General features: G+C 37.5%; 1 protein-coding gene across 1 annotated transcript in view; it reads left to right on the top strand.

Annotated features, from left to right (window-relative positions):
- cacna1ia (calcium voltage-gated channel subunit alpha1 Ia) overlaps window positions 1–27431 on the top strand; it is a 237764-nt gene that overhangs the window by 165657 nt on the left and 44676 nt on the right. Inside the window, exons 8-16 of the mRNA XM_030141341.1 lie at window positions 3593–3917; window positions 4716–5104; window positions 14673–14824; window positions 16867–17052; window positions 20615–20732; window positions 20807–20962; window positions 22223–22313; window positions 23396–23550; window positions 25939–26661. Of these exons, the coding sequence (XP_029997201.1) occupies window positions 3593–3917; window positions 4716–5104; window positions 14673–14824; window positions 16867–17052; window positions 20615–20732; window positions 20807–20962; window positions 22223–22313; window positions 23396–23550; window positions 25939–26661 (2295 nt within the window). The remainder of the gene's footprint in view (window positions 1–3592; window positions 3918–4715; window positions 5105–14672; window positions 14825–16866; window positions 17053–20614; window positions 20733–20806; window positions 20963–22222; window positions 22314–23395; window positions 23551–25938; window positions 26662–27431) is intronic.

The following is a 27431-nucleotide window of genomic DNA, read 5'->3' as shown; positions in this document are numbered from 1 at the left end:
TTGCACGACATACCATTTGCGCTATGCACGAAAAAAGCCCTCTGGCCAGCTCAAAAATGTTTAATGGAAAAATCAGACTTTTGGCGAAATTGTCGTTTTTCCATTACGTAAATTTTTATGCGCAAGCTATATTTGCGCAATTTGAGGGTCAATGGAAAAGCGACTTCTGTTGGTCTGTGTGCATGTGCAATTACAAGCATAAATGTACAAGACGCCTGCTATGACAACTTCACATTGCAATAGCTGCATTGAAGCACATAGAGATATGCAATCACTTGTAATCTAAGCCTGCCATCGTAATTTTTGTGTGTTTTTTTCGGCTGTATGTGTGAGTGTGCGTGCATGCATAATGCAGCAATCACCTGAATGCGTGATATTGGACTGCCCTCCCTGATTATGCGCAAAGCTGTCTACTGATCAGAATCACAGAATAGACACACACAGATGCAAGCCTGGAGGGAAATCAAAGCCCCACACACCTGCAGACCTGCTTTAACCTACAGGCCACAGATGGACATCTCTCCTCCCTCTCTCTCCACACACACACACACACACACACACACATGCACACACTCCATGTTATGTTTCCTCTCTCCTTCTATTTCTCTGAATGTCTCTGGAGTCTGTCATTTATTCCTCCCATGTGTTTTTCAACTCTATAGTTCACCTTCACCCTGCATCTTTGATCACTGTGGATAAAAGCATATATAGAAGGCCACTGGGTTTGGATTGTGTATCTGTGCATGTTTTATTGAGTGTTACTGTCCTTGTTTTTTGATGCGGGGTGTAGTTCATGTCTTAATACGCGTCTGTCTAAGAATATCCAAAGAAAAGAGGGATACATGTTCAGAAATGTAATGGATGAAAGTGAAACACAGTTACAAGCCGCTCCATCCATCCAGCAGTGTGGTTTTTTGAGTTGTTCAGCATTAGTCTGTATTGATCTTATCATTGTTCCGTATCCAGCTCAGAGTAGTGCAATAAAAGCCATTTCAGCAGTCCTGTCGTGATTCCCATTACTGCCACTAAAAGGGTCGGCCAGCACGCTCCGCTCACAATAAACCCCATCTTCTTCTGTCTGCAATTTTCCCTCTAACCTTTTCTTTGACTCATGACCAAAAAAAAAAAAAATCAAAACTTCTCTGTAACAAATGACATATATTGATGGACAAATTATTGTTTGTGGAAAAAGGATGTGCAACATGAGAAACATAAAGACAGATATTAAGTTAGAGTAAGGGCGGGAAAGAAAGTTATGTCAAGTCAGAATGAAAGAAAGTAAAAAAAAAAAAAAAAAAAAAAAGAAGATAGTCAGATGCTGAACTGTGCTTTGGGCATATGTTGGCTCTGTCTGTCTCCTCAAATCAGCCTCAGTTTGGTGGGAAGCCTTTAGCATGTGTGCTAACATTGCTACAGGGTAATAGGAACACGTTATTAGAATCTGCAAGTGTTTGTTGAAAAAAAAGGCTGTATTTACTATTAGAATATTCTGAAACTGCACATATTTCATGTTTCTTAAATGAACAACATCTGCTGTAGCCGTCGGCTGATTATTCTAATGAGATACTGCACCAATGCTTCTTTATTACCCCTATTGTTTTAGTTAGTCTAAGTTATTGTTTAAGTTGGCTAAATTTTAATTTCTGCAGTAGCTCGGCACTTTTTTCACCCCCCCTTTTCCTCAATAGAATAATTCATTCTTTAGGCTCAATATCTGTCAGATCTGCTCATGTTCCTTGAAGTAATCTCCCATTGCTTGCAACAACTTTATTCTCATTTTTTATGTACATCTTAACTCATCGACTTCTTTCCAACTTCGTACACATTGTTATGCCGATCACGGGTGACTGCACTGTTGCAGACACATTTCTACTATTGGGCTAAAGTCAAAATTGAGAAAATCTGATCATTTGGTCTGAGGCAATCATAAAAATCTGTGCTGTGTTAAGTCATTCTTCCAATCTTAGCATTCTGCTAAACATCAGATATGGTTTATTTGATCCTAAGTCTTGATGTCAGATGTTTGATTTTAGTAGAAATGCAGTAGCAAAGTCCAGTTTGGTTTGTGTTCCGCCTGCAGAGAAGTGATGGGAGTGGTGTGGACTGAAGATGTTCAACAGAGTCAATAGTTTTCTCCATTTAACTTATCTTCCTCTGTTGTTACACCATTATAGCAAATTTACTGACCCCTATAAACCAAAACATTTGTTTGCTCATTTAAAGGGGTCATATTTTCCTAAACCCACTTTTATTAGTCTTTGGTTCATTTATTTGTGTATTTGGACCCTAATAGTTCAGAAAGTTTGAATTTGAACCCTCCAGGTGCTGCAAAGCTATCTTTATATTCATTTTGGCAAAAATCAAGTGGATTTCTACAACCTGTTTTAATTCCTGCTTAATTTGTTATATCTATGACTAGTTACATCACTACATTTGCACATATAAAGTCAAGACTTCTGACAAACATTTCTCCGAGTACACCATAATTGTTTGTCAGCAGCAGCGGTTGCAGTAAAAACTGAAAATATGTCCAAACTTTGAGCCGATTACCTAAAATGTTCAGTTGTTGGCTGAACGGGATAGAGCAGCACAGCCAACAACCTGAAGGGGGTGGGGCCTGAAGTGGCTCATTTGCATTTAAAGGGCCAGTGCTCAAAATGACCTTTCTGTTGTCATTACTCAGAAATAGGGTTAAAGATGGATCTGTGGAGTTGAGTTAATGAAGAATTCAGACCCAAGCATAGCATTTACAGTTTATGTAGACCACAGGGAAATGTTTTAAAATGCATAATTCCATTTAAAAAAGTAAAATATCTCTCCTTTAAACAGCCATATATTTGTATGTGTGTTCTTTGGAGTCAAATGTTCATGCAAAGAAAAATCAAATACAAAAGAATCTAGTTGTACAATAGTTTTGCAAATAGTGACCTTGCAATATCCTCAATCTTTGCAAATTCTTATAACCTGTAATCTATTACACGTAAGGTGCATTTCTATTCATGTGTTTAATATGCTTTTTGAGATTTAGCTCTGGAAAATGTTACAAAATGTACAATGTTTTTGCCGAAAAGGAAAGGCATATACATGAAATGGAAACAACGTATAAATTAGGATATAGTGAACATTTAACTCACCTGATTGGTGAACTCACTGATCCTCTGTTTGGTGCATCCTTGTAGATATTATAATAAAGTGTAAAAACATGTCTAGTCAGCAAGTCAGTGGACTGATGTAGTCTCATCTGTAAAAAAAAAAAAAAAAAACACATAACAGGTATTTTTAATATTTCAGAAAACGGAAAGTTTTGCTTTGTGTGCTATATTTTTTTTAGAGAATGTGGAATGTAACCAACACTAACACCTGCAAATATCACAACACAACCTGCATTATTCGCTCTGAACGGTTGATGGAAATGCTCATTAATGCACATTTGTTTCCAACTTTCCAAAAGTCCACTCAACATTTTATGGAAACACAGCTGATGTCTTTACATGTGAAAAGGAGTTAGGATAAAGTCTTCTCAAAATATTTTCAAAGTCTTCTTCCATCTGGTGCTATTCTTATAAGTATTTGTTGTTCCTCCTTCACACAGATTGGTTCATTCTTCATGATCAACCTGTGCCTGGTGGTTATCGCCACTCAGTTCTCAGAGACCAAACAGCGGGAACACCAGCTGATGCAGGAGCAAAGGGCACAATGCCTGTCCTCGTCCACACTAGCCAGCATGGCCGAGCCAGGAGATTGCTATGAGGAGATCTTCCAGCTGGTCTGCCATGTCCTCCGCAAGGCTAAGAGGAGATCAGCAGCTCTCTACTACACACTGAGGGGCAAGCCCCCGCCGGCTGGTGGAGGCAGGGGTAATAGGCGTGGTGGAGGGAATGTGAACGGAGAGCGGCATCATTCGAGGCAACAAAGATGTGAGTTTATGGGAACAATATTTAGGTTTTACATAATCATGAGTAATAATGCCCACACATGTCCTTTTCTGTAGTCACAGAAATGTAGCTTTGTTAAAGTTATTACCCCGCCCCCCGAAGGGGAGACAAGGGGTATTGTTTTTGGTTTAGTTTGTTTGTTTCATTGTTTATTTGCTTGTTAACTCTCTAACAGCAAAACTATTGGTTGAATTCATACCAAATTTGGCTTATAGATTGCCAGTGACCCAGAATAGATCTCATTATATTTTGGGAACAGTAGGTCAAAATTCACATTTTTTTATTAATTTTTTAAATCTTTTTTTTTTTCCCCATTTACTTATTATGGGTGAAATTTCAAATGTCTGTAGAAGCAAAACTATTGGTTGAATTCATACCAGATTTGGTTTATAGATTTCCAGTGACCCAAAATAGATATGACTACATTTTGAGCGAAGTGGGTCAAAGTTTTAATTTTTTATGAATTTTTAAAGTCTTTTTTCTTCTCCCATTTAGTTATAATGGGCAAAATTTCACATCTATAAAAACATTAATTTTGTTTCAATTTACTTCAAATTTGGCACATATATAGAGGCAACTGATATGGTGACATCAGCACATGCATAGACATGATGACATCAGCTGGTTCGATGCCAAAATAAGTTAAAATACGTACGAGGGGCGGGGTTTGTTGTGACTGGCACCACTTGTTTGTAAATACATCCAGTCTTCTATATTTAAATGATCTGAGAATATGAACTTCAAGTGTTGAATCACATGTTTCTGTTTGCTCCTTTCTAGTATCCCATTGTCCACACCAAAGCAAACCAGACCATGATTCCCAGCCACTAGCCAACTCCATCAGTCTGACTGTGCCTCAGAGTCCTGAGGACTGCCCCATATGTGCATTATCACTAAAAGAGGGGACGAGGGCTGTGGGAGAGTCCGCCAACGAAGAAGAAGATGATGAAGATGCTGTGAAGGAGACAGACAAGGAGGAGAACCACTTACAGGAGAGGGGGGAGGCAGAGAGGAAGAGGAGGAGGACATGCTTTAGACACTGTGCAGAAATTTGGAAGGATATGAGGAGGAAACTTTGGGGGATTGTGGAGAGCAAGTACTTCAGCAGGGGGATTATGATCGCTATCCTCATCAACACCATCAGCATGGGCATCGAGCATCATAACCAGGTAGGAGGTTCAGCTTTGTGGTATTTAATAACACTGTCCATGCAGTGACGATGTGCCTTTATAGTAACTAAACTGGTAAGACTTTGCCTTAAGACTACGTGAAATAACATGAAATCATGCCCAAAAAAATCATGAACCTAACTGGCCACTGCAGACCAGGGACACCCAGCAGGACCTGCAGTTGGACAGACTCTGACCCAGTCATCACCATTGCAGTTAGTGATGTCCCCATTTGGATTTGGATCAGATTTTTTTAATAATTAGTTTTGCCGATACCGATCCGATACTTTTTACAATGAAATTTTCATTTAAATTTGAAGTCATTATTTATATGTTATTATGCTATTATTTTACTTGAGATCACAATTGTGCTGAATGTGGAACCTGAATTAAAACAAGTGCGACACCTTTGACTCTAAATAACTGTAGTACAATTTTTGTACTTTCTAAATTCATACTGAGGGTCAAATTAGAACCTTTAGTGGGCCAGTTTTGACCCACAGGCTGTATGTTTGCCACCCCTGCTATAGTATGTCTATGGACAGGTCCGTCCAGGGTGTTCCATGCTGTATGTACCTCACAACGAGTACAAGCAGACCATACAAACATACAAAGTGACAGTGAAATTTAAGGCGCTTTACTAATTCCTCTAAGTCTCCTGCTGTTGTGCACCTCATTTCCTGGTTCCCTATAAACTTTCATTTCAAGGGGCAGGACGTTTTTTAAGGGGGCATTGCCCCCTCTTGCCCCCCTCGGCAGCTGATACTGATCTTTAGATTGGATTGGGACATCCCTAATTGCAATATGGACCTGGTCAAAATCACTCAGTTCCTTATACAGTGGTCCCTCATTTATTGTGGGGGTTATGTTCTAAAAATAACCCGCAATAGGCGAAATCCGCGAAGTAGTCAGCTTTATTTTTTACAATTATTGTATATGTTTTAAGGTTGTAAAACCCATCACCACACACTTGATACACTTTTCTCAGACAGGTATTAACATTTTCTCATATTTCTCTCTTGTTTAAACACTCGGTGCAGAACGTTTCGTCAACATTGTGAGTTTTGTCAGGGAGAAAACTTGCAAACATACAACACTTCAGAGTCACGCTGCTAGCAGTCGAACATTTGTGTAAATTTGGCAAGCTGAACGCATTCTGTACTGTACAGGAGACACAGCACGGAGGAGACTGATTGACAATGGTCTACAGTCCCTTAGCCAATCAGGACGCAGAACACAATGCACGGGTTCTACTTTAGCCAATCAGGACGCAGAACACAATGCACGTTCATATGCTGTAAAAAAAAAAATGCATGCAAAATTGCACAAAAAAATCCACAAGACAGCGAGGCCACGAAAGGTGAACCACATTATAGTGAGGGAGAACTGTATTGTTCATTCTGCTGCTTCAACACATCAGCTAAGAGGACCAGACATTCATTCACTGCCTTATATATTAATCCCAGTGAACAAAAAACTTGTAATGAAATAATCAATATTATTACCACTTTTCCTGTCAGTGGTCAGAATGTTATGGCTCATTAAAGTATGTTTTCATTGGGGGTATTCACCACATAATTGAATTATTCAACTTGGTGAATGTGATCTAAGGGGATGAGGATCTACACTTTTCCTTTGTCATGTTGTTAAAAAGCTACAGGAACAGACCAGTAAAAAAAAACAGTGCAGATGTATTGGAAGTGTTGGAATCATTAACTCAGTTAAACTGAATTTGAAACCAGCTGAAAGCAAAAATTAAAAGAAAAAGGATGCTTTAAAAGCACAAGGTTGTTTCAGTATCCCTTCTAGACATCTTAGTGCAAAAAAAGACTCCGTTAGACAATTAAAAAGTGAGCTCTGACTTCTGTAATGGATAAACATTACCCAAATGTCCTTCAGTAAATTCAGAAAAGGGTCTTTTTATGCACACTTCCAAACCAGTAAGTCCATTCTATTACAGCAAAATGTTTCTCAGTTTGGTTTCCCTGAAGCCACTGAATTATTGATATTTATATTATTTTGCATTTACCATTCCCTCCTTGAATGCCGAGTGTGTTCTCCAGAAGTGGCATCAGTACTCCATCTTGAACAATTTGCAGTAAAATGACCCAAATTGCTGAAATAACCCTATATACCCTCTGCTCATTACTAATTATTAGCGCCCTACGGTACAGATAGAATGGAATAAGGTGATTGCGGGACCGTCTCCTGCATCAATCAGCACATCCTCAGCCAGTAAAACCTTGATCGGTAATGATGAAGCATTTCCATCATTATAACAGCATGTGACACCAAGAAGGATGTGTGTGGGAGTGGAGCGTCAATGCCGTGCAGTTTTCCCTGACAGAGGTGTAAACATTTAGCCTAGCGGTAGACCAGACCGAGCTGGCTTTTAACATTGGCCAGGCTCCTCAGAGGCAGACGAGGCAGGTGTCTGAGAGCGAGAGTGGGAGAAGCCTGCCAAGAGTACACAAACACACACACACACACACACACCAACTTAAGCACATACCAGCGTGTGCATATACATAACACACACAAGTTGGTGTCCGGCGTGTGCATGCGCATAAACAAATATAGTATTTTTTTGTGCTTGCACCATCCTAAACACATGCAGGCATAGACACTCACAAGCTGTTACATAAAACAGCTTTTTTCTTTTCTCATCAGTTCTCTGCCATTTGGATTTTCTCAGATTTTTTTTTTTTTTACTCCCTTGCTAATTTTACTTCCTCTCTCCTTTTATTTTCTCAATAAATCCCTGTGCGCTCCCCCCTTTTCCTTTGCACGTTCCTTCCCCCGCTCACTCCTTTGTTCCTTCCTTCCTTCTTTCCCTCCGTCCTTCCCGTCTTACCCCAAGAGTCTCATCTGCTCTCTGACACTCTTTTACCTCCCTCAGTTTCACCCCTCCCGTCTCCCCACCTCTCTCTCTCTCTCTCTTTCTCTCTCTCGCTCTCTCATCCACCCACTCCCTCTTTGACAGCGTACAGAGTAGTTGCTTTCTCTCATCTCTGAAGACTCTAAAAATAAACGAGGGTTGTGTGGGGGGAAAAGGAAGAGGAGGAGATGAGTGAGAGGGGGGGGTGAAGAGCGAGGCAGACGCCGGTTACACAGCAGTTTTCAGCTCAATTCCCTGTGTGATTCTGTGCGCGCATGTATGCAGAAAAACCACACATATGCACTCTGACGGTCTGTGTTTCACGCCTTTTTCCCCACCAGAAATCAGATGGGAGAAGAATTACAAGTGTGTGCTTTTTCCTCCACAGTGGAAAGTCTTGCCTCGTGTGACTTTGTTCTAAAACAAACTCAGAAACTGATTAATCATCACCGGCCCGCCTTATTTACTGTAGCCTACATCACACCCAGCTTAAGGGAAATGTTCAGTGAGGGATTTGGAAATAAAACGAACGCTTCCTTTTTTGCATGTGTGTCTTGGGACTAGTTTTATTGTGTGAGAGGAAGTACCTCACTGGAGTTCAAGCCTGTATGTTTGAGATCTTTCGGTGATATTCCAGTAACATACAGTAAATATCAAGTTACTGAACATACCTTAATCCATAAAGACCCAGTTCTACTTTTGTGTCAGTTCCCAAATGAATTTTCATCATTATTTAACCTTTTTCAGTGATTTATCCCCATTGATTATAATACTATCCTCTGTATTTTGTGTTTTTTTCAGTGTAAATAATCTATTTTCCTATATTTATTTTACTGATTGTGTAAATGTTCATTAAAACTCAGATTAAAGTTGAAGGTTATTATATCAGAAACAGAGAAAACTCAAGAAAAAGTGACTTTTCTTGGTCAAATCTATCATTAACTGAACATAAACCCAGTGTGTCCATCTGCTGTCACTGATCCAGCTCCATGGGTTTTAATGGTGAATCAGTGTTGTAGAAGATGATGGCGTTTCCATGGTAACTACGGAGCCTCAGAATGTCTAAATGGGTGACTAATAAAGATGAATAACTGTATTTTACCTCAATTATTTACATGTATGGATAGAATTAGAGGATTAACACGTATTTAACTTTTTATATCAGTAAATTATTTTGGCTGCCAGTGGATGTTTATTTTACTTTATTTAGTTTATTTTATTTTACTTTATGGGTTAAAGACAGACAAAAATACTAAGACACAAAGACAGCGTATCTGATTATCCATTCATTTCAATTTGGAACATATGATACAAATCTTTATGTTAGTTGCTGTCTCGATACATGTCACATTTTCTTTTGTTTTGATTTTTCTTCTTTTGGTTACTTGTGGTTTAACCCGTAGAGATCCAAACATCCACCGGTGACACAAACCATCTACAGATATAAACTGTTTAATACCTATTGATCCACTAATCCTATCAATACATGTGAATAATTGATGTAAAATACAGTTTGTCATCTCTTCATGGTCATCAGATATGACCCATTTGGACATTCAGAGGCTCCGTAGTGAACGTGGAAACACCGTCATCTTCTACAACACTGAATCACCAGTAAAACCCATGGAGTTGGATCATAGACAGTGGATGGAGACAATTGTTTTTACATTCAGTTAGGAATATTTTTGCTGAAAAAGTCACTTTTTCTTCATTTTTCTCTGTTTTGATATAATTAACTTTGAATTTACACTGAGTTTGCAGGGGCGTCAGCATGATCGTGAATTAAATATAGGAAAATACATGATTTACACTAAAAAATGCAAAATACAAAGGATAAGATTATAAAAAAAAAAAATGGTGAGGTAGAAATATAGAAAAAATCATTTGGGAGCTGGGTTAAAATGATTTATTTACAGTCAGAATAGATAGATAGATAGATAGATAGATAGATAGATAGATAGATAGATAGATAGATAGATAGATAGATAGATAGATAGATAGATAGATAGATAGATAGATAGATAGATAGATAGATAGATAGATAGATAGATAGATAGATAGATACTTTATTCATCCCATAGGGAAATTTACAGGTTCCAGCAGTATCCACAAACTTCAAAACAACAGTAGTAAAACACAATAGTAAGAACACAATCATAAAAAGAAAAAACTTTAACTTTCCACAAGGAGTCAGTGCAAAAGGAGACTGTTGTGCTTAGAGTCAGTGCAATGAATGAGTCTGTGCAAAGGATAAGGATAAAGTGCAATGTAAATAATGCAATGTAAAGTGTGTAAGTCCTACAGTCCAGGGGAGTAGTGTTCGTATTAACTACTACTGCTACTTAGCCCCCCCCATGACAGATATTTCACAAATCTAGAGGTAGAGCATTTAAAACTATTATGACGGTCATGAAAAAAGTTCAGCATTATCGAGTAAAATAGTAAAATTAAGTATTATCGAACACTGACGCATTTTTTTAAGTAGTTTAGATCGACCCTGAGGGTGAAATGAAAACATTTTTTTACATCGATATTTATTGCAATATAAAACCATGGCATCAGTTATTCTAGTTTTGTAGTCTAGCCCCTTGACCAAGCAACACCTGACTTTAATGTGTCCTAATACTTTTGTCCATATAGTAGTTTTTATATTAATGTTTTTGGTTTTTTGTTGTTGTTTTTTTTTTTTTACTGGGCGGTGTAGTGGTTGGCACCATCGTCTAATGGAAGGGGGTTTGATTCCAGTGCCGACAATCATCATCTGTCAATTTTTGTGTAAAATTTGAATGTTCTTCTCATGTCTATGTGGGTTTTCTCTGAGATTTTAGTTGGACCTAGTTTGAAATAGAACTAGATTGTAATGCTTATAGGTGGTAAATGTATCCAATCCTGACTGAGGAGTGATGGGATGAGTGATGAAATAATACATAAAAATCCCAGATGTCCACCAGCACCTCACCATAGAGTGCTTTTGTGGATATGCACAAAGGTAACCTGATTTATTTTGTATTATTTATTGTTTTATTCAACCTTTATTTGCCCTGGGAGAGTGTCCTGAGTGTCCTTTGGCCAAGATGCACTGCAGCACAATTTATGCATGTCAGGCAGTCTGTGCACACATATATCAACCTGTACAGTCGCGGAAAAATTTATTAGATCACCCTTGTTTTCTTCAATTTCTTGTTCGTTTTAATGCCTGGTACAACTAAAGGTACATTTGTTTGGACAAATATAATGATAACAACAAAAATAGCTCAAAAGAGTTTAATTTCAGGGCTGATATCTATCCATTTTCCATATTTTCTTGATAATAACCATAATCACTTAAGTTCTTACATCAATATCTATGGCATTGTACTGACAAAAACAGTGCTTTTAGGAATTCCTTGTTTTCTTTTCTGTCTGTTTTAGTCACATGATCCACACAGGAGTTAGTACTTGATTGCATAACTATTGTTTTTGATGACTTTTGATGGTTTAATAATTTTTTCTGCTACTGTATATTTGTACGTGTGAGTTATTTTTAGACGTTTATGTGCCCAGGAAATTTTATGAAAATGATCAAATCCATAAAGCTAAATATAAGAATTCATTTAAAACATTAATATTTCCTTAAAAAGTGGAAATATATTACGCCAATGGGACCACATCCAACGAAAAATTTGTCGTAAAGCCACAAAAATCAGTACACTGATTCATCGTCAGGAGACAAACAAAAAATATTATTACGGCCGCCATGTTGGATTGAAATTTGCAAAATGCCGAGTCGGCATTTTCGTTGACGTATTTTAACTATCTCCTCCTTGATCGTTTGGTCAAATGAGCTGAAAATCGGTGTAGAGTATCTAGAGAAGTGGGGCATCAAAGGTTAGCCAAATTTTTGGGATCGTTTTTGTGTGACGAGATCGTAAATTTTGCAAAGTTTTTTTTGAAAATTTACCTTTACAAAAATTACTTCACCTTGGACATACGAACACCGATTTAAATCAAATTTGACTCGCACATCTATCTCCCAGGTCTACACCGATTCTTTGGAAAAAATTGAAATTTTGCACTATAGCGCCCCCTGCAAATTGACCTGTATTAAAATTGCTTCAGTTCGGCCATACGAACACCGATTTGGCAAAAATTTGAATCAGTCGTCCATATCCTAGGCCTACACACATTCATCGGAAGTAATTGAAGTTGGGCTCCATAGCGCCCCCTACAAATTTAATTTTACTAAAATTGCTTTAGTTTGGACATACATTCACCGATTTGGCTCAAATTTGAATCAGTTGTCAATCTCCCAGCCCTACACCTATTCATCAGAAGACATTGAAATTTGGTGCTAGAGCGCCACCTGCTGAATGATGGACATACTTGTACTGGACATGACCTTGGTGAGGACCTTTCAATGCCGCTTGCAGATTTAATTTCAGTTGTACCTTACGTAACACACATTTGTGATCATTATGGGACTATTTTCTGTCTGTGTATAATGACAAAAAATCATTATTAGATAATTGAAAGAAAGTATTATGGCATAGGTACAAGAACATGAGAAGACACAGGGTTAAGGAGGGGAGTGAAAGCTAATGTGGGGCAAAGCAAGCGGAGGGAGGAATGATGGTATTTTGTCTGAGTTAAACGGTGGTGTCGACAGCCGTGATGGTTCTGTCAATAGCAATAAATCTCATATCCTGTGTTTGTACTTAGGACTAGTGAGTGAGACCTGGACAAGGGTCAAGGTTAGAGAAAACAGCGGAGGGATTTCATTTGTATTTGTCTGTGTTTTTGTACATTTCTTCTTACTCTCTAAGCTCTGAAAAATCTTTCTGTATTTGTGTTTTTTTTATTTGTCGTCCACTGTTTGGTCAATCTTCTATCATCTGACATAAGACAAAACTCAGTCTTTGCTGCTTCTCATTTGTCCTCATTCCTTCTCTCTTCATTCATCCTCTCCCCTTCTCTCCTTTTCCTGTTTCTCCTCTCCTGGTTTCTCCCCTTTTCTACTTGTTTCTCTTCTTTCCTCTCCTCCTTTCCGCTCATCATATACCCTTATGTTTCTCCTCTATTTCTCCTCATTTCTCCTGATTTTGCTTGGTTTAGCCTCATTTTTTTTGTTTCTTCTCTACTCCTTTCTCCTCTCCTTGTTCCTCCTCTCCTCTTCTCTTCTCTCCTTTAATCTCCTCCCCTCTCCTCATTTCTCCTCTCCTTGTTTCTCCTCTCCTCCTTTCTCCTTTCCTCGTTTCTGTTCTCATTTCTCCTCTCCTCGTTTCTCCTCTCATCTCCTCTCTTGTTCTTGTCCCTCCTCGTTTCTCCTCGCTTCTCTTCTCCTTGTTTCTCCTCTCATTTCTCCTCTCTTCGTTTCTTCTCTCCTCATTTCTCCTCTCCTCATTTCTCCTCATTTCTTCTCTCCTCGTTTCTCCTCATTTCTCCTCTCCTTGTTTCTCCTCTCCTCATTTCTCCTCGTTTCTCCTCTCCTTGTTTCTCCTCTCCTCATTTCTCCCCGTTTCTCCTCTCCTCTCCTCTCCTCTCCTCTCCTCTCCTCTCCTCTCCTCTCCTCTCCTCTCCTCTCCTCTCCTCTCCTCTCCTCTCCTCTCCTCTCCTCTCCTCTCCTCTCCTCTCCTCTCCTCTCCTCTCCTCTCCTCTCCTCTCCTCCTTGTTTCTTTTTTTTCTCCCTACTCTGATTGACAGGAGGATATTGATCTGGAAAAGATGAGTCTGTCTGATAATGAGACTCAGAAAGTGAAAGAGAAAAGGGGCTGGAGAACCAGAGGGATGGAGATATTGGGAGAGAAAGCGGATTAGAGAGAGGGAGGGGGTGACAGTGTGTTTTTCTCTGACATGGTTTGCTAACTTTGGCATTGCTAGCTGGCTATTTCTCCATTGGCTTTGAAACAGAAATTCACAGGGGGTATCAGAGAAAGCATCTGATCCATACTGTGCAAAACCCACATTCACTCACACATGCAGAGCATACTTGCATAATAGAAGTCTGATTTAGCACACGCTCATACAAATGGAAATGAATAGGATTGACTGGAACACGTGTGTTTATGCGTTTCTTGTTTGTGCAGTTCAGCTAAATTGCATGTGCGTCCTCCTTTGCCAATTTCAGATAACATGCTTTCTGTTTCAGCCAGTGTTTGACATCTTGCGCTACACTAACAATACACATTCTCAATTCCCTCTCTTATTCTGCCGTTTATTTTTTCATCTTGTGATGTTTCCTGAGCTTTCCTTTTCAATTACACATACGCAGCTGTACGAAAAACACAATTTCTCATCTTGTTTTCAGTCTAGTCCTTTCCCTCTCTGACAGTCGCCTGTATAAGAACGGGGTATTTGTTAATTTTATTTGCCAGGTAGGGGTGAATTCTCTATTCAAGCTGAGTGACAGTTTGAGTGACAGCCTTTTCAACACGGGCAGAGAAATGTGATGCATACACAATTGTTTTCTTTGCAGTGATTCCTGCATCTTTTGTTGCGGCAGCTATGATTGCAAAGCAGTGGTTTGATATCAACTGTTTTTTTTTTTTTTGTTTTTTTTTTATCTCTTTGTTTGTTCCTGCCTCTTACCTGCTACGTGTTTTAACGTGCAATGCTTGCAACTTAAATCCATATCATCATTTTCCTGCCACTCTGACTGTACCCACTTCCTCATCTAATGCACTTGTTTTGCTCTTCCCACACTTCTCCACGCAGCCTGATGAGCTGACTAATGTCCTGGAGATCTGCAACATTGTCTTCACCAGCATGTTCACCCTAGAGATGATCCTAAAGCTGACTGCTTTTGGCTTCTTTGAGTACCTGAGGAACCCCTATAACATCTTTGACGGCATCATTGTCATTATCAGGTCTGTACGCTACAATATATTTCTATTGAAAAAAAAACAATTCTGGTTTATTCTTATATATTTGTAATTTTAAGCTTTAATCCCATGAGTCACTTTTGCCCTGTCAGCATTTCTTGATCATATTAAATAAAAAGTACAGGGTGGGGAAGCAAAATTTACAATGAACATTTAGTTCTTTTTTCTCAGCAGGCACTATGTCAATTGTTTTGAAACCAAACATATATTGATGTCATAATCATACCTAACACTATTATCCATACCTTTTCAGAAACTTTTGCCCATATGAGTAATCAGGAAAGCAAACGTCAAAGAGTGTGTGATTTGCTGAATGCACTCGTCACACCAAAGGAGATTTCAAAAATAGTTGGAGTGTCCATAAAGACTGTTTATAATGTAAAGAAGAGAATGACTATGAGCAAAACTATTACGAGAAAGTCTGGAAGATACTATTAAAGAAGAATGGGAGAAGTTGTCACCCGAATATTTGAGGAACACTTGCGCAAGTTTCAGGAAGTGTGTGAAGGCAGTTATTGAGAAAGAAGGAGGACACATAGAATAAAAACATTTTCTATTATGTACATTTTCTTGTGGCAAATAAATTCTCATGACTTTCAATAAACTAATTGGTCATACACTGTCTTTCAATCCCTGCCTCAAAATATTGTAAATTTTGCTTCCCCACCCTGTATATGACTATACCAAAAAAAAAAAAAAAAAAAAAAAAAAAATATATATATATATATATATATATATATTAGACCACCCTTGTTTTCTTCAGTTTTTTGTTCATTTTAATGCCTGGTACAACTAAAGGTACATCTGTTTGGACAAATATAATGATAACAACAAAAATAGCTCATCAGAATTTAATTTAAGAGCTGATATCTAGCCATTTTCCATGGTTTTCTTGATAATAACCATAATCACTTAAGTTCTTACATCAATATCTATGGCATTGTTCTGCCAAAAACAGTGCTTTTAGGCATTCCATGTTTTCTTTTCTGTTTTAGTCACATGATACACACAGGAGGTAGTACTTGATTGCATAACCATTGTTTTTGATGACTTTTGATGGTCTCATAATTTTTTCTGCTACTGTAACTGCTTTATTTCTTAATGTGATAAAGCTGGGGTTGTTCACATTGTCTCTAATGTGATTAGGGTTATTTGCTCATTCTATGTTTCATATCCAAGCAATACCAACACTGAAATATCCCAAAATGAATCAAATTGAATCTTGGAGTTTGTAAACTGAATGTAAAATGAGCTGATCTGTGTCCCAAAATGTCACAATGATCACTTGATATTGATATGATCTGTGAATGTACAAGTAATGAAATTCAGAGCCAGATGCTTGTCTGAGAACTACACTGTTGCCCATAAAGTTGGAATATTTATTTATTTATTTTTTTTACCTTTTCTCATGACATGATTGTGACAATGTGATTTATTCTTGATAGATAAAGTGTAACTAACTGGGACTCATTGCACCTGGTCAAAGGTGATTATTGATGTGTATAAATAGGAATAAAAAGAGGAATGTATCTAAAAACAAAATTATTCCAATTTTATGGGAAACACTGGATATATGACTAAATGAATTTCAGTACATACCCTATCTCCAAAAGCCAGATTTTTTTCATGCATTTTTCATGTACATTTAACTTGCACATACATCTTGTTTTATCCTATAAATGTTACATGCAGAAACTGTCAGCAAAGGATTAGATACTATGTAAAATCCTGTATTATTCCTTATCACATACACTTGCATGGATTATGTATGGTCATGTACTTTGATTTCTGTATCTTAAAAATGCTCAGAAGTGTGTTTTGTCAATGTTTAATACTTACTTTTCTTATCAAATCTTTACTTATCTGGTCCTTTTTTCTATTTATGTATCATTTATTTTCAGTTCTCTCAGCTGAGTGAATGTATTTCTCTTTACTGTTTCTACAGATGTATTAACTTCCTGCTTTATCTCTGTGTCTCTGTTGTACGCTTCTTCACACATCCGCTATATGTGGCGTACAATACACAGTGTGTGTGAGATCATAGGCCAGGCAGACGGCGGTCTGTCAGTGCTGAGGACCTTCAGACTGCTGAGGGTCATTAAACTGGTGAGGTTCATGCCTGCACTGAGACGGCAGCTGGTCGTTCTGATGAAGACTATGGACAACGTGGCCACCTTCTGCATGCTACTCATGCTCTTCATTTTCATCTTCAGGTAAAAGACAGATAGAGGACAAAAGGAAAATGCAGCTGGAGATTATACTGTTACTACCCTATAAACCTTTGTAATGATATCAGTATATTAACCCTTTCATGCACAGTGGTCACTACAGTGGACAGCTATTCAAAGCTGTTCTTTTGTATATTCACCCATTTTGTGGTTTTAGTTCCATATCAGCCAACACACAGCGGACGCTCATGCATCATCCCATACACTGATATTCATACCATTACTGTAACTTTGCTCTTCTTGATAAACCTGATCTGCACTAACATGTTTGAGTGTAAATCAATTGCTTGTTATTGTTATTAGACTGTAATTAACAGTTGTTGTTTTTTTTTTTAAACACAAGGTTTTTTTTTTTTTTTTTTTTTTTTTGCATATTATCTCCATGAAGTGAGTAATAACTAGTATTAGAGAATGTTAAAGTGTGAGAAAACATCAGATTAGCTGCATTAAAAATGTTATTATTTCATCGTCTTCACACAGTTTGTCAGCAAATACATGACTTTTCTTCAAAAATGAAATGTATGGTGTCCAGCTGAGTGGACATTTTTACAACTCCGTGAAAAATAGGTTCATAAAAATGTTTTCAATTGCATTGTTTTTTTTAATGCCTTGAGGAATAAAAACACTCAGGAAAAAAATCTTGATTAAGGCTCTCATAATTCATGCATGAAAGGGTTAAGATAAAGTAATTACTTGATCATCCAATGGCCTAAACTTGCTTTATGCAAAATTATACCATTTTATTCCATTTATTAGAGCTTTTTTGACCCAGACTCTCTTAGTTTGTGTTCTGTGCTGATAGGCTTAATTCATTTGTCATCTGTCAGGAGTACATGGCATTATTATCAATATGTTTTTACTCTAATTTAGACAGACATACAGAAAGAATAGCAAACTGTAAGTGTTTTACTGAAGATACTGCTGCACTTTCTCATCCATTTTGAATGAATTAATGAATTTGTTTTGGTTTGTACATCAATCATTGCACTTAGTACAATAAGTATAATAAACATAAAAACCAAAAAAGGATTAGACTAGAAGCAAAAGCTTATTTTTTTTTTGCCTATCCTTTTCACCTGATACACTGCTTACATTAAATTAAATGTGTACAGCATCGAGCGTTCACACCATAAAAAAAAAAGAAAAAATCAACAAAAACATATCGACCATCTCAATTCAATATTCCTAAACAATTTTAAACTTTTTTTTTTTTTGACTTCGCCAAAGGAGTGAACAACTTAAATGCATCATCAGGTCTATTCCATACTTTCACACCCACAACCCCAGTCCATCTAGACTTCACATTTGTTCTCACTTTAATCCATTCACGAATATGAAGATCTCTGAAATTATAATTACTCTCTCTTAATTCTAAGAAATCACAAATGGTATTTGGGACAATACTATTTGTATCCCTCATCTTCCATATACCTATGTAGAAATATTTTTTTATACCTCCTTTTAAATATATTTGCTTGTACTTTTCTTTATGTCTATGCATTTTATAAATGATATCACATTTAAAGATACATTAAGCAGTTACATTTTGCATAAAATGTGTGGAGGCTGAAAACTGCACTTTAACATAATTGTTCAGCCTAATCATTTATTTGTTAACCTCCCACATGCACAGACATGCACAAACACACACACACACACACCCTGCTGTTTTCTTCTTCAATTCCACCTCTGTGGGCAATAACCTAAAATGAATCTAGTTTTAAGAGAATTATTATTTGGGTAATTCATTGTAATTTGTTGCAAATGTAATAATTTTTATATTACAGATAGAATATATTCCACAGCAGCATAATATTGTTGCCCCAATCTTGCTTACAATTCTTTGCATGTGCACCTGTTTACCTGCTTCTATACTCTTGCTGCACACCAGTCAAACATAAGTGTGCCAAGACAGATGGCATCAGAGCTTTTAGCCAACTAATACTAGCCTGAGCAAGTGGCATTTGGCTTATACATCAAGCCAGGGGAGCTTTTAGTGAGTAGATAATGTACAGTGGCACTCTGCTTAAGAGTAAGTTTTGAAACTTCTCCATAATTTCTCAGAAGAATTGGAACGTGAACAGCATTTTCTATTTCTTAGTTGTAGGATAAGAGAAGAAGGAAGGGTAAAGAGACACACACACAAAAAAAACATCTTTGAATGGAACAGAAATATAACAGTTTAGATGGTTTTATGTGTGTGTCAGGGTGCTCAACTGATATAGGTTTGTCAGTGCTGATTATCATTTAATGTATGTGTCGTCAGCCTTTGCTATCTAAAGAGCCATTTTAGGACAGAAATAGAAAAAAAAAAATCTGCCTGGAGCCAAAAGATATCCTTATGTGTTTGACCTATAGTTTCAGTACATGTACAGAACTTCAAATAAATTACAGAACTAAACTAAAAAAAGACTGTGAAATTGATCATTATTATGTCTTGAAGCAAACATTGACTGGTAGGTGAATGCTTTCTTTGCAACAGAGTAAGCAGATGAATACCTTCAGTGTCATAAAATAAAAAGTAGTTGAATTTTACTACTTCTACCACTACTTTTTGATTCATTTGGGGTGTAGTCTGCATTTTTATAACTGCATAACATCAGAGTAACTTTATGGTTGGGAAAATAATAGCAGAATGTATTTAAAAAAAAAAGTAGTGTTTCCATGTTTTTTGACAAACCCACATGGAGCCACTTGAGAAGGGCCCAAGAGCCAAATGTGGCCCGGGAGCCACAGGTTGCCCACCCCTGATTTATACAGATGCCACTGAATTAACTGATCAATGTTGATTATCAAAAATGCCATTTTTGCTCTTATGTGTACATGTTAGGTTAACCCATAAAGACCCAATGCTACTTTTGTGGCATTTCCCAAATGATTTTTTTCTCTATTTTTAACTTTTCTTAAGTGATTATTCATCATTTATCAAATTACATGGTCAGTATTTTCCATTCTTAAGCGAAAATCAGGTATTTTTCTACATTTAATTTACTGATCGTGATTGATGTCCATAAAAGCTCAAATTAAAGTTAAGGGTTATTATTTTAAAAACAGAGAAAATGGAGGAAAAAGTGACTTTTTCAGTAAAATATATCATTAACTGAACATAAAAGCAAGTGTCTCCATCCACTGTCATTGATCCAACTCCATGGGTTTTACTGGTGAATGAATGTTGTAGAAGATGACGGTGTTTCCATGGCAACTACAGAGCTTCTGAACGTCCAAATGGGTCAAATCTGATGACCATGAAAAGATAACAAACTGTATTTTACACCAATTATTTACATGTATTGATAGGATTAGGGGATCAACAGCTATTTTTTTTTTTTTTTTTTTTTTTATATCAGTAAATGATTTTGGTCACCAGTGGGTGTTTGGGTCTTTATGGGTTAGGACTTTATACTTCTGATATGCTGTAATTATTCACATTGTTCCTAGCTTTTATAAAGATCCAGCCAGATTCACTACAGTTAAATGTGAATATGTTCAGATTTTATGACAGTTACATTAATCGTTATTTCCAACTGAAGCCACTCTTCTGTTACAGTATCCTGGGGATGCACATCTTTGGTTGTAAGTTCAGTCTGAAGACAGAGGCAGGAGACACTGTGCCTGACAGAAAGAACTTCGACTCCCTGTTGTGGGCCATTGTCACTGTCTTTCAGGTACAGAAGTGCAGTCATTTGTTTGATGTGTTTACTATTGTACCCACTCCTCACTGTTTGTCTACTTGCTGTAGATTCTGACTCAGGAGGACTGGAACATGGTACTGTACAATGGCATGGCCTCCACCTCGCCCTGTGCAGCCCTTTATTTTGTAGCACTGATGACATTTGGAAACTATGTGCTCTTCAATTTACTGGTGGCCATCTTGGTTGAGGGTTTCCAAGCTGAGGTAAGACGAAAATAGGAGTTAAGGGACGAACTGACCTCTACATTCTGTGTGTGTTTCAATGAGCATATAATGTGCATGTTAAGGCCCAATCCTAATTCACCCCTTAGCCTTCCCCCTTGGCCCTTGCACTTGGCACTACCCCTTGAAGCGGAGTTGCAAGGGGTAGGTGTAGAAACATTCCCCTATGAAATGGGACAACCCAGTGTTTTTCAGCCTTGGGGTCAGGACCCCATGTGGGGTTGCCTGGAATTCAAATGGGGTCGCCTGAAATTTGTAGTAATTGATAAAAATAAACAACCCCCCCCAACAAAAAAACATACTAATAAAAATATATGGTGAATTGAGAGAGACAATCCCAATACATAAAAGACATGACAAACTGTGAAGCTGAAACTGAAGCACAGTGGTACCCTTTTAAATCCATAATAATATACATTATATAGCCTAAATGTCATCTAAAATGAACGTTTATTTGCAACATAGTATAGCAAACTATTACATGATCAAAAACAAATTAATTTTAGCAAAAAAAATTCTCAGTTTTGAATGTCTGGGGTCACCAGAAATTTGTGATGTTAAAATGGGGTCACAAGCCAAAAAAGGTTGGGAACCACTGGGACAACTCTTCGAGACCTGTTACGTCATCAGCAGTCACCAATGCCACTATAAACATATGTGACAATTTTGTTTCCGAAAGAATTCCCCATGCTGTCAGCAGCTGTAACCGTCTCTGTTGCATGGGCTTTGGTCATCTTTTTGCAGCTGTCAATCGCAAACCACAGAAATGCGATCTATAATAAATTGAAACGGCATTAAACGGTCAATCAAATAATTAAGTTATTTACGAATAAAATACATACATTTGTGTGTTTCTTTCATCACACTGCTGCACTTTTTTGCTGTGTTTACCTCCATCTTACCGATGATTCGAACAGAATTATGGGAGATTTCTCATACCCCTCCGTTTGTAGTATGGTCCTGGAAAATCTCCATTTCAAGGGTCAAACAGCTCTCTCCCTTAGCCCTTCCCCTCCAACTCATCAAGAACTGGGACACCCCTACCCCTTAACGTGAATACACAAAGCAGAGGGGTAGGGCCAAGGGATGAATTGGAATTGGGCGTAAGTGTCTTATAGTTGTTTCAAATGAAATGAATCAGAAGAACAAAAGGATCAGACAATTACACTTCAACTCTTTTTCTAAGTCCTTCTCTCTTTAACCCATTAACATTCTCATTCTCTTCCTCTCTCCCCAATACAGGGTGATGCAAACCGCTCTTACTCGGATGACGACAGGTCTTCATGTAATTTTGAGGAACACGAGAAACCGAAAGACTCCCTGCATGTCTCAGGTAATCAAATCCCTAATTTGGTTTATTAAAGGTTAATTTTCTTCTCCCTTCTGAAATTTCCTACCCATTTAACTTCTGAAAGTGGTTTATTACAGCAACACAATAATAAATAATATGTCTTTAGAATTTAGCAATTACAATAATCTAGAAGTTTCATCTGCGGAAATAGATGTGACTGTTTTCAGAAATAACTAAATCTTCAACCATAATGTACTTTCTTTATTTTATGATTTTAAAAGAATGACTCTGATCTTTCTTTCAATAATGAGGATCACACACTACTGTTGTAAAACTCCCATAGTTATTGTCTCATTCCTTTTATTTATTTATTTTTTTACTTTTTTACTCAGTCAAAGAGGCACCATCACACATTGGAGCTGAAAGGAAAGTGTAACCAATCTTTAACCAAATATTCAGAACTTCAGAAAACTATCAGCTGATTGCCTCAGGCATCAGAGACGTTCCCTGTCATCCAATTTCTACAGCAAACTTTTCTAAGCTTCTTTTTTCAGTCTGAAATGGTAACTACAAAAACATTAAATAATGCATGTCTGATGCCACTTCTCCATCTACTCCTCTAACTGTTTTCCCTGTAGGCATAACAAATGTGAACTCACCAAGAACCAGTCCAAGCGACATGCGGTGTAGAGCTGCATTTAGCAGCACATTAGAGAGGTCTTTAATGATGTCCAATTGCATTTCTCCTAAACCTAAATGTTTCTTTTAAATGTCAGTGTGCTAGGAAAAAAACTCATTTAGAATGTTAATGTTCCTTGAGTCCTATTATACCAAAATATGTTGGGGAATGGTCAAACCAAATTCTTCTGTTTCACCATTATAAGCTCCTCTCTGGTTCTTGTAAGGTTATTTAATGTAAATTACACCTTCCTCTGCCTCTTTCAGCTGGCCATAATATTGTTTAGGACATTTGTAAGACTGTGATAATGAGTTTCTGTTTACATGGGAGCAACAGTAAAGCAGCAGCAGGAGGAAAGGGCTTATTAGATGCTCCTCTCCACCTCTTCTCTCAGCTCTTTTCCTTCCTTTTATTAACACACCTTTCTTCTCCCTTTTTGCTACAGACCCAAAAATCTGTACGCTGACCCCTAACGGTCACCTGGACTTGTCTGCGCTGCCTGCTGGTCTGTTTCCAGGGGAGAGGTTGACTTTTGCTCTTGGGTCAAGGAAGAACAGTGTGATTTCACTTGGAAGGGCCAACCTGGAGCAGAGGGCTATGGTAAGTAAAATGGCCTTAAAGTGACCATAAAATGATTGACTGAATAAAAGCCACAGTTGCTGTTGGAGAGCCTTTGTCTGACAGACTGCTGTCAAAATGTTTAGTCCAGGGGTGTCAAACTCATTTTAGTTCAGGGGCCACATTCAGCTTAATTTGATCTGTAGTGGGCCGAACCAGTAAAAGCCGCCGCATGCCATAAATGTAAATGTTTCTTCACTGTCACTAAAATAAATCACTGCATTTGAGGAGGGGGGTCTGAAAAAAACAATGAACCTGAAGTAGGGTCTGACCAGTTACCATCATTTCACACATTTCCACTGACGGTGACTCTTTTTTTGGCTATTTAGATTATTAATGTTGTGAAGCTAAAACTATTATAGTTATGACAAAAAATGTTCATGTTTTACTGTGACTTGTTGTAGGCTCCTAAGTGGAGCATAAGGTTAGAAACTAGTGCTGGGCAGCGATTAAATTTTTTAATTGTGATTAATCGCGTGAATTTCTGCGATTAATCACAATTAATCACATAGTTGTTGGGGGGGGTTGACAGCCTATACCTATCTTCCTATTAGAATTTGGAAATTATATTAAATCTTTAGAACTTATTTATAATTAAAAAAAAGCACTAACACCTTGGCTATTTATAAACAATTTTTTAATACTAACTGAACTCTCTGTTGCATTTATTCATTTATTTATATTTGTCAGAATTATTATTTTTTATTTATTTACTTTTTTTTTTTTAAACTATTATTTATATATTATGCTTTGTATTTTTAAATCTATGCATTATTTTCTTAAACTTATATGTTCAAATGCATTTTCCCTTTTGACATCTTGTTGTTTGTTTAAAATGTTGTATTGTATACTCAAATGGTAATAAAGTTGAAAGAAAAAAAAAAAAAGATAGGACAGCCTATATCTACTTTCCTTGCTGAGGAGATAGCAACACTGGTGTGTACTTTTATGGAAAGTTTCCGACAGTGATCAAAATTCAGAGGATTTAATCAATTTCATTAATTATATTTTAATTGTATTCACTGGGAAACATAGTAAGTACTGAATGTGGTTGAAGAACAAAATAATGCTGAATTGCACTTTTTTTTTTTACAATGTGTATGCCATTTTGTGGTGCAGTATTATAGAAGTTAACTATTTATTTTCATCTATTTTATTTCTATTGTGTTAGCTTACTATGAAATGTCATCTTGTTGATTAATCTAAATTTTAATTTGTCTAACCTTAGAGTTAGCAACTGACATGATTAAATGTTACCCTCGCAGCTAACATTATCTAATGTTTTGTTAGCAGCTAGCTAACATTTTCTAATGTGGCTGTTTCATTATTATGAAATAACACAACATGGATAAACATAATGGGGGAAAAAAAAAAAAACAATTACATGCTTGTGTACGTGTGTGCTTGTAAAGTTTGTGTTGAAATTGTGTTTTTCCGGGAGCTAATTCTTTTTTATGCTAGCTGCTAGCTAGTAATGCACTCCTCATTGGGAAATCAAATGTCTTGTGGCTGTTAGCATAGAAGTGTAGTTGCTTGAGTCACCTTATGTCAAAGCATGACTTGCTCTCAGCACAAAGCAAACTCCAACACAACTTTAAAGCAAGTTTGTGAATCTTCTGTCACCATATCTATGAATAGAAATTCTTCTTTAGTTATTCAGGACAAACTTTCATCAACAATGATAATGATCCTGTACTACTTCACAATGTCATCAAACTACAGATTTGTTTTGGTTGAGAGGCCCCTTGCAGTAGAAATAATAACTGATACTTTAAATTTGCAAGTATGTGGTATGTGTATGTATATGTATGTATAGGTGTGTATGTGTGTATGTATATATGTAGGTGTATATGTGTGTATAGATCTGTGTATGAATATGTATTGACATATGTGTTATTGTATTATGTGTTTATGTAAATCATATTATATTTGTTCATAAAAATATAAAGCCAGAAACCTAATTATTTACTAGTAAGTATCAGTCATATTATGGCATACTGTATAGATATGGTTAGACGAGGAAGGTTATTATTGTTATTAATTATATAAGGAGAAGGGGTGGGAGTTTATAAGTTGTACTTCTTCTCACTCCTTTTCGAACATGTATTATATGTCTTATGTTTAAGTGTTTTGTTTATTTATTTTCTTCTGTTTGACATTCATGTTCGAAATAAATACATCAATCAAAAAAAAAATCTAAAATTTCATAATCAGCAACAGCATCATTTATCATGGTATATATCAACAGACTAATTGAATTCCTCAGAGTTCAGATGACTTAGAAGTATAGCTCTGTCTCATACGTGTGTTTTTAAAATGTCATTCCATAATATAAGTATAATCCTGTATCTGATATTCTCTCTTCCCTAGTATCCATTCCGGGGTTACCATAACTGGGGTCGCCCTCTTCCTCCCCAGCCTCAGGCCTTGTGGGCCCGTCGCTCCAGCTGGAACAGCCTGGGAGGGGTCCGCCCCTGCTCTTCATCATCCCCCTCCTCCAGCCCAGCATACACCCCCACCTCCACAAGGCCCTTTTACAACTACGGCCTGGCAGGTCTAGGAGGGGTGGTGGGAGGAAGCCTTCGTGTCCGGGGTCCTCGTGCCTCTTCATCCCCGCACCGTCACCTCCATCATATCCATCCAGATGAGGAGGAGGCTCTTCTCTCTCCTCCTGCTGTTGCTCCCCATGCTCTTCACGTTCCTCATCCTATGGTTCCGGGCCGTTTTGTACCCAGGAGGGACCGCAGAGCTCTTTCACTAGAACTTCCGCACCTGCTGCAAGTCCCAGCTCCCCCACACACTCCACTGCCACCCCAACACACACTGTCCCCTATGACGCTGCATGCTCACCGTAGGAAGAAGAGCTTCTCGGGGGGAGATGGTGGTGCACGTGATACTCTGGGTGGAATGGGAGGGGTGCACCAAGACTGTAATGGGAAGACTCCCTTGTCGCAGCTTCTCCAGCCCCCCTCTAGACACCAGACTGAACAAGCTGGAGGACCCAGTTCCCAAAACCAGCTGCTGGCTGAGGTCTTCCCACAGGTTAACACCCGCAGCAAGGACCGGGAGGACCTGGATGATGACATTGAATATGTAAGTTCGACCTTGTCCAGATCTGGGTTTAACATCTGTTTTTTCATTATCCACAGGTATGTCACTTCACACCTGATGTCAGAATGCATTGTATATATGTTTCAAGCGAAGTTCATGAACAGATCCCCTATTAAAGCTCTGTACTCAAGTTATAGGACTCACAGTTTAACATAACACAAGCATTACAGATGCAGCACAAACTGTTAAGTAATACTGGCTGGCTTTGTAATGTTTCTTTGCAAATCCATCATAAATGAGGAAACTGTCAGAACAGTGGATGATGAATGAAAGGATATTTTGCTGCCTTTTCATCTTTACCAGTTAACATTAGCAAGGCAGAAAAAAAATAATTGAATTCACTGCACCACTTAAAGGCTACTGGAACTTTTTTGGTCTGTTTCTCAGTGCATGAGCTGACATGAATTAATCAATAAACCTTAAACGTCACTTTGATAATTCTGACCATTCCTTTTCTTTCATATGAGACCTCTTGACTATCATTTGCTTCAGTAATGATTTGACTCTTGAATTTCAGGGTATATTCTATACTATTTGGAAAAAAAAAAAAGTGGTGAAGCAGCAGTACACCAACAGTTATGATACAGTCACGAAAATAAATAAATAAATAAATAAATAAACCACCCATGTTTTCTTCAATTTATTGTTTATTTTAATCCCTGGTACAACTAAAGGTACATTTGATTGGACAAATATAATGATAACAACAAAAATAGGTCGTTTAATTCCAGAGCTGATATCTAGCCATTTTC

Source organism: Sphaeramia orbicularis, chromosome 8, assembly GCF_902148855.1.
Source record: "Sphaeramia orbicularis chromosome 8, fSphaOr1.1, whole genome shotgun sequence".
In the NCBI taxonomy this organism is placed as follows: Eukaryota; Metazoa; Chordata; class Actinopteri; order Kurtiformes; family Apogonidae; genus Sphaeramia; species Sphaeramia orbicularis.
Note: the sequence above shows the minus strand (reverse complement) of the source record. Positions and strands in the feature narration are given on the sequence as shown.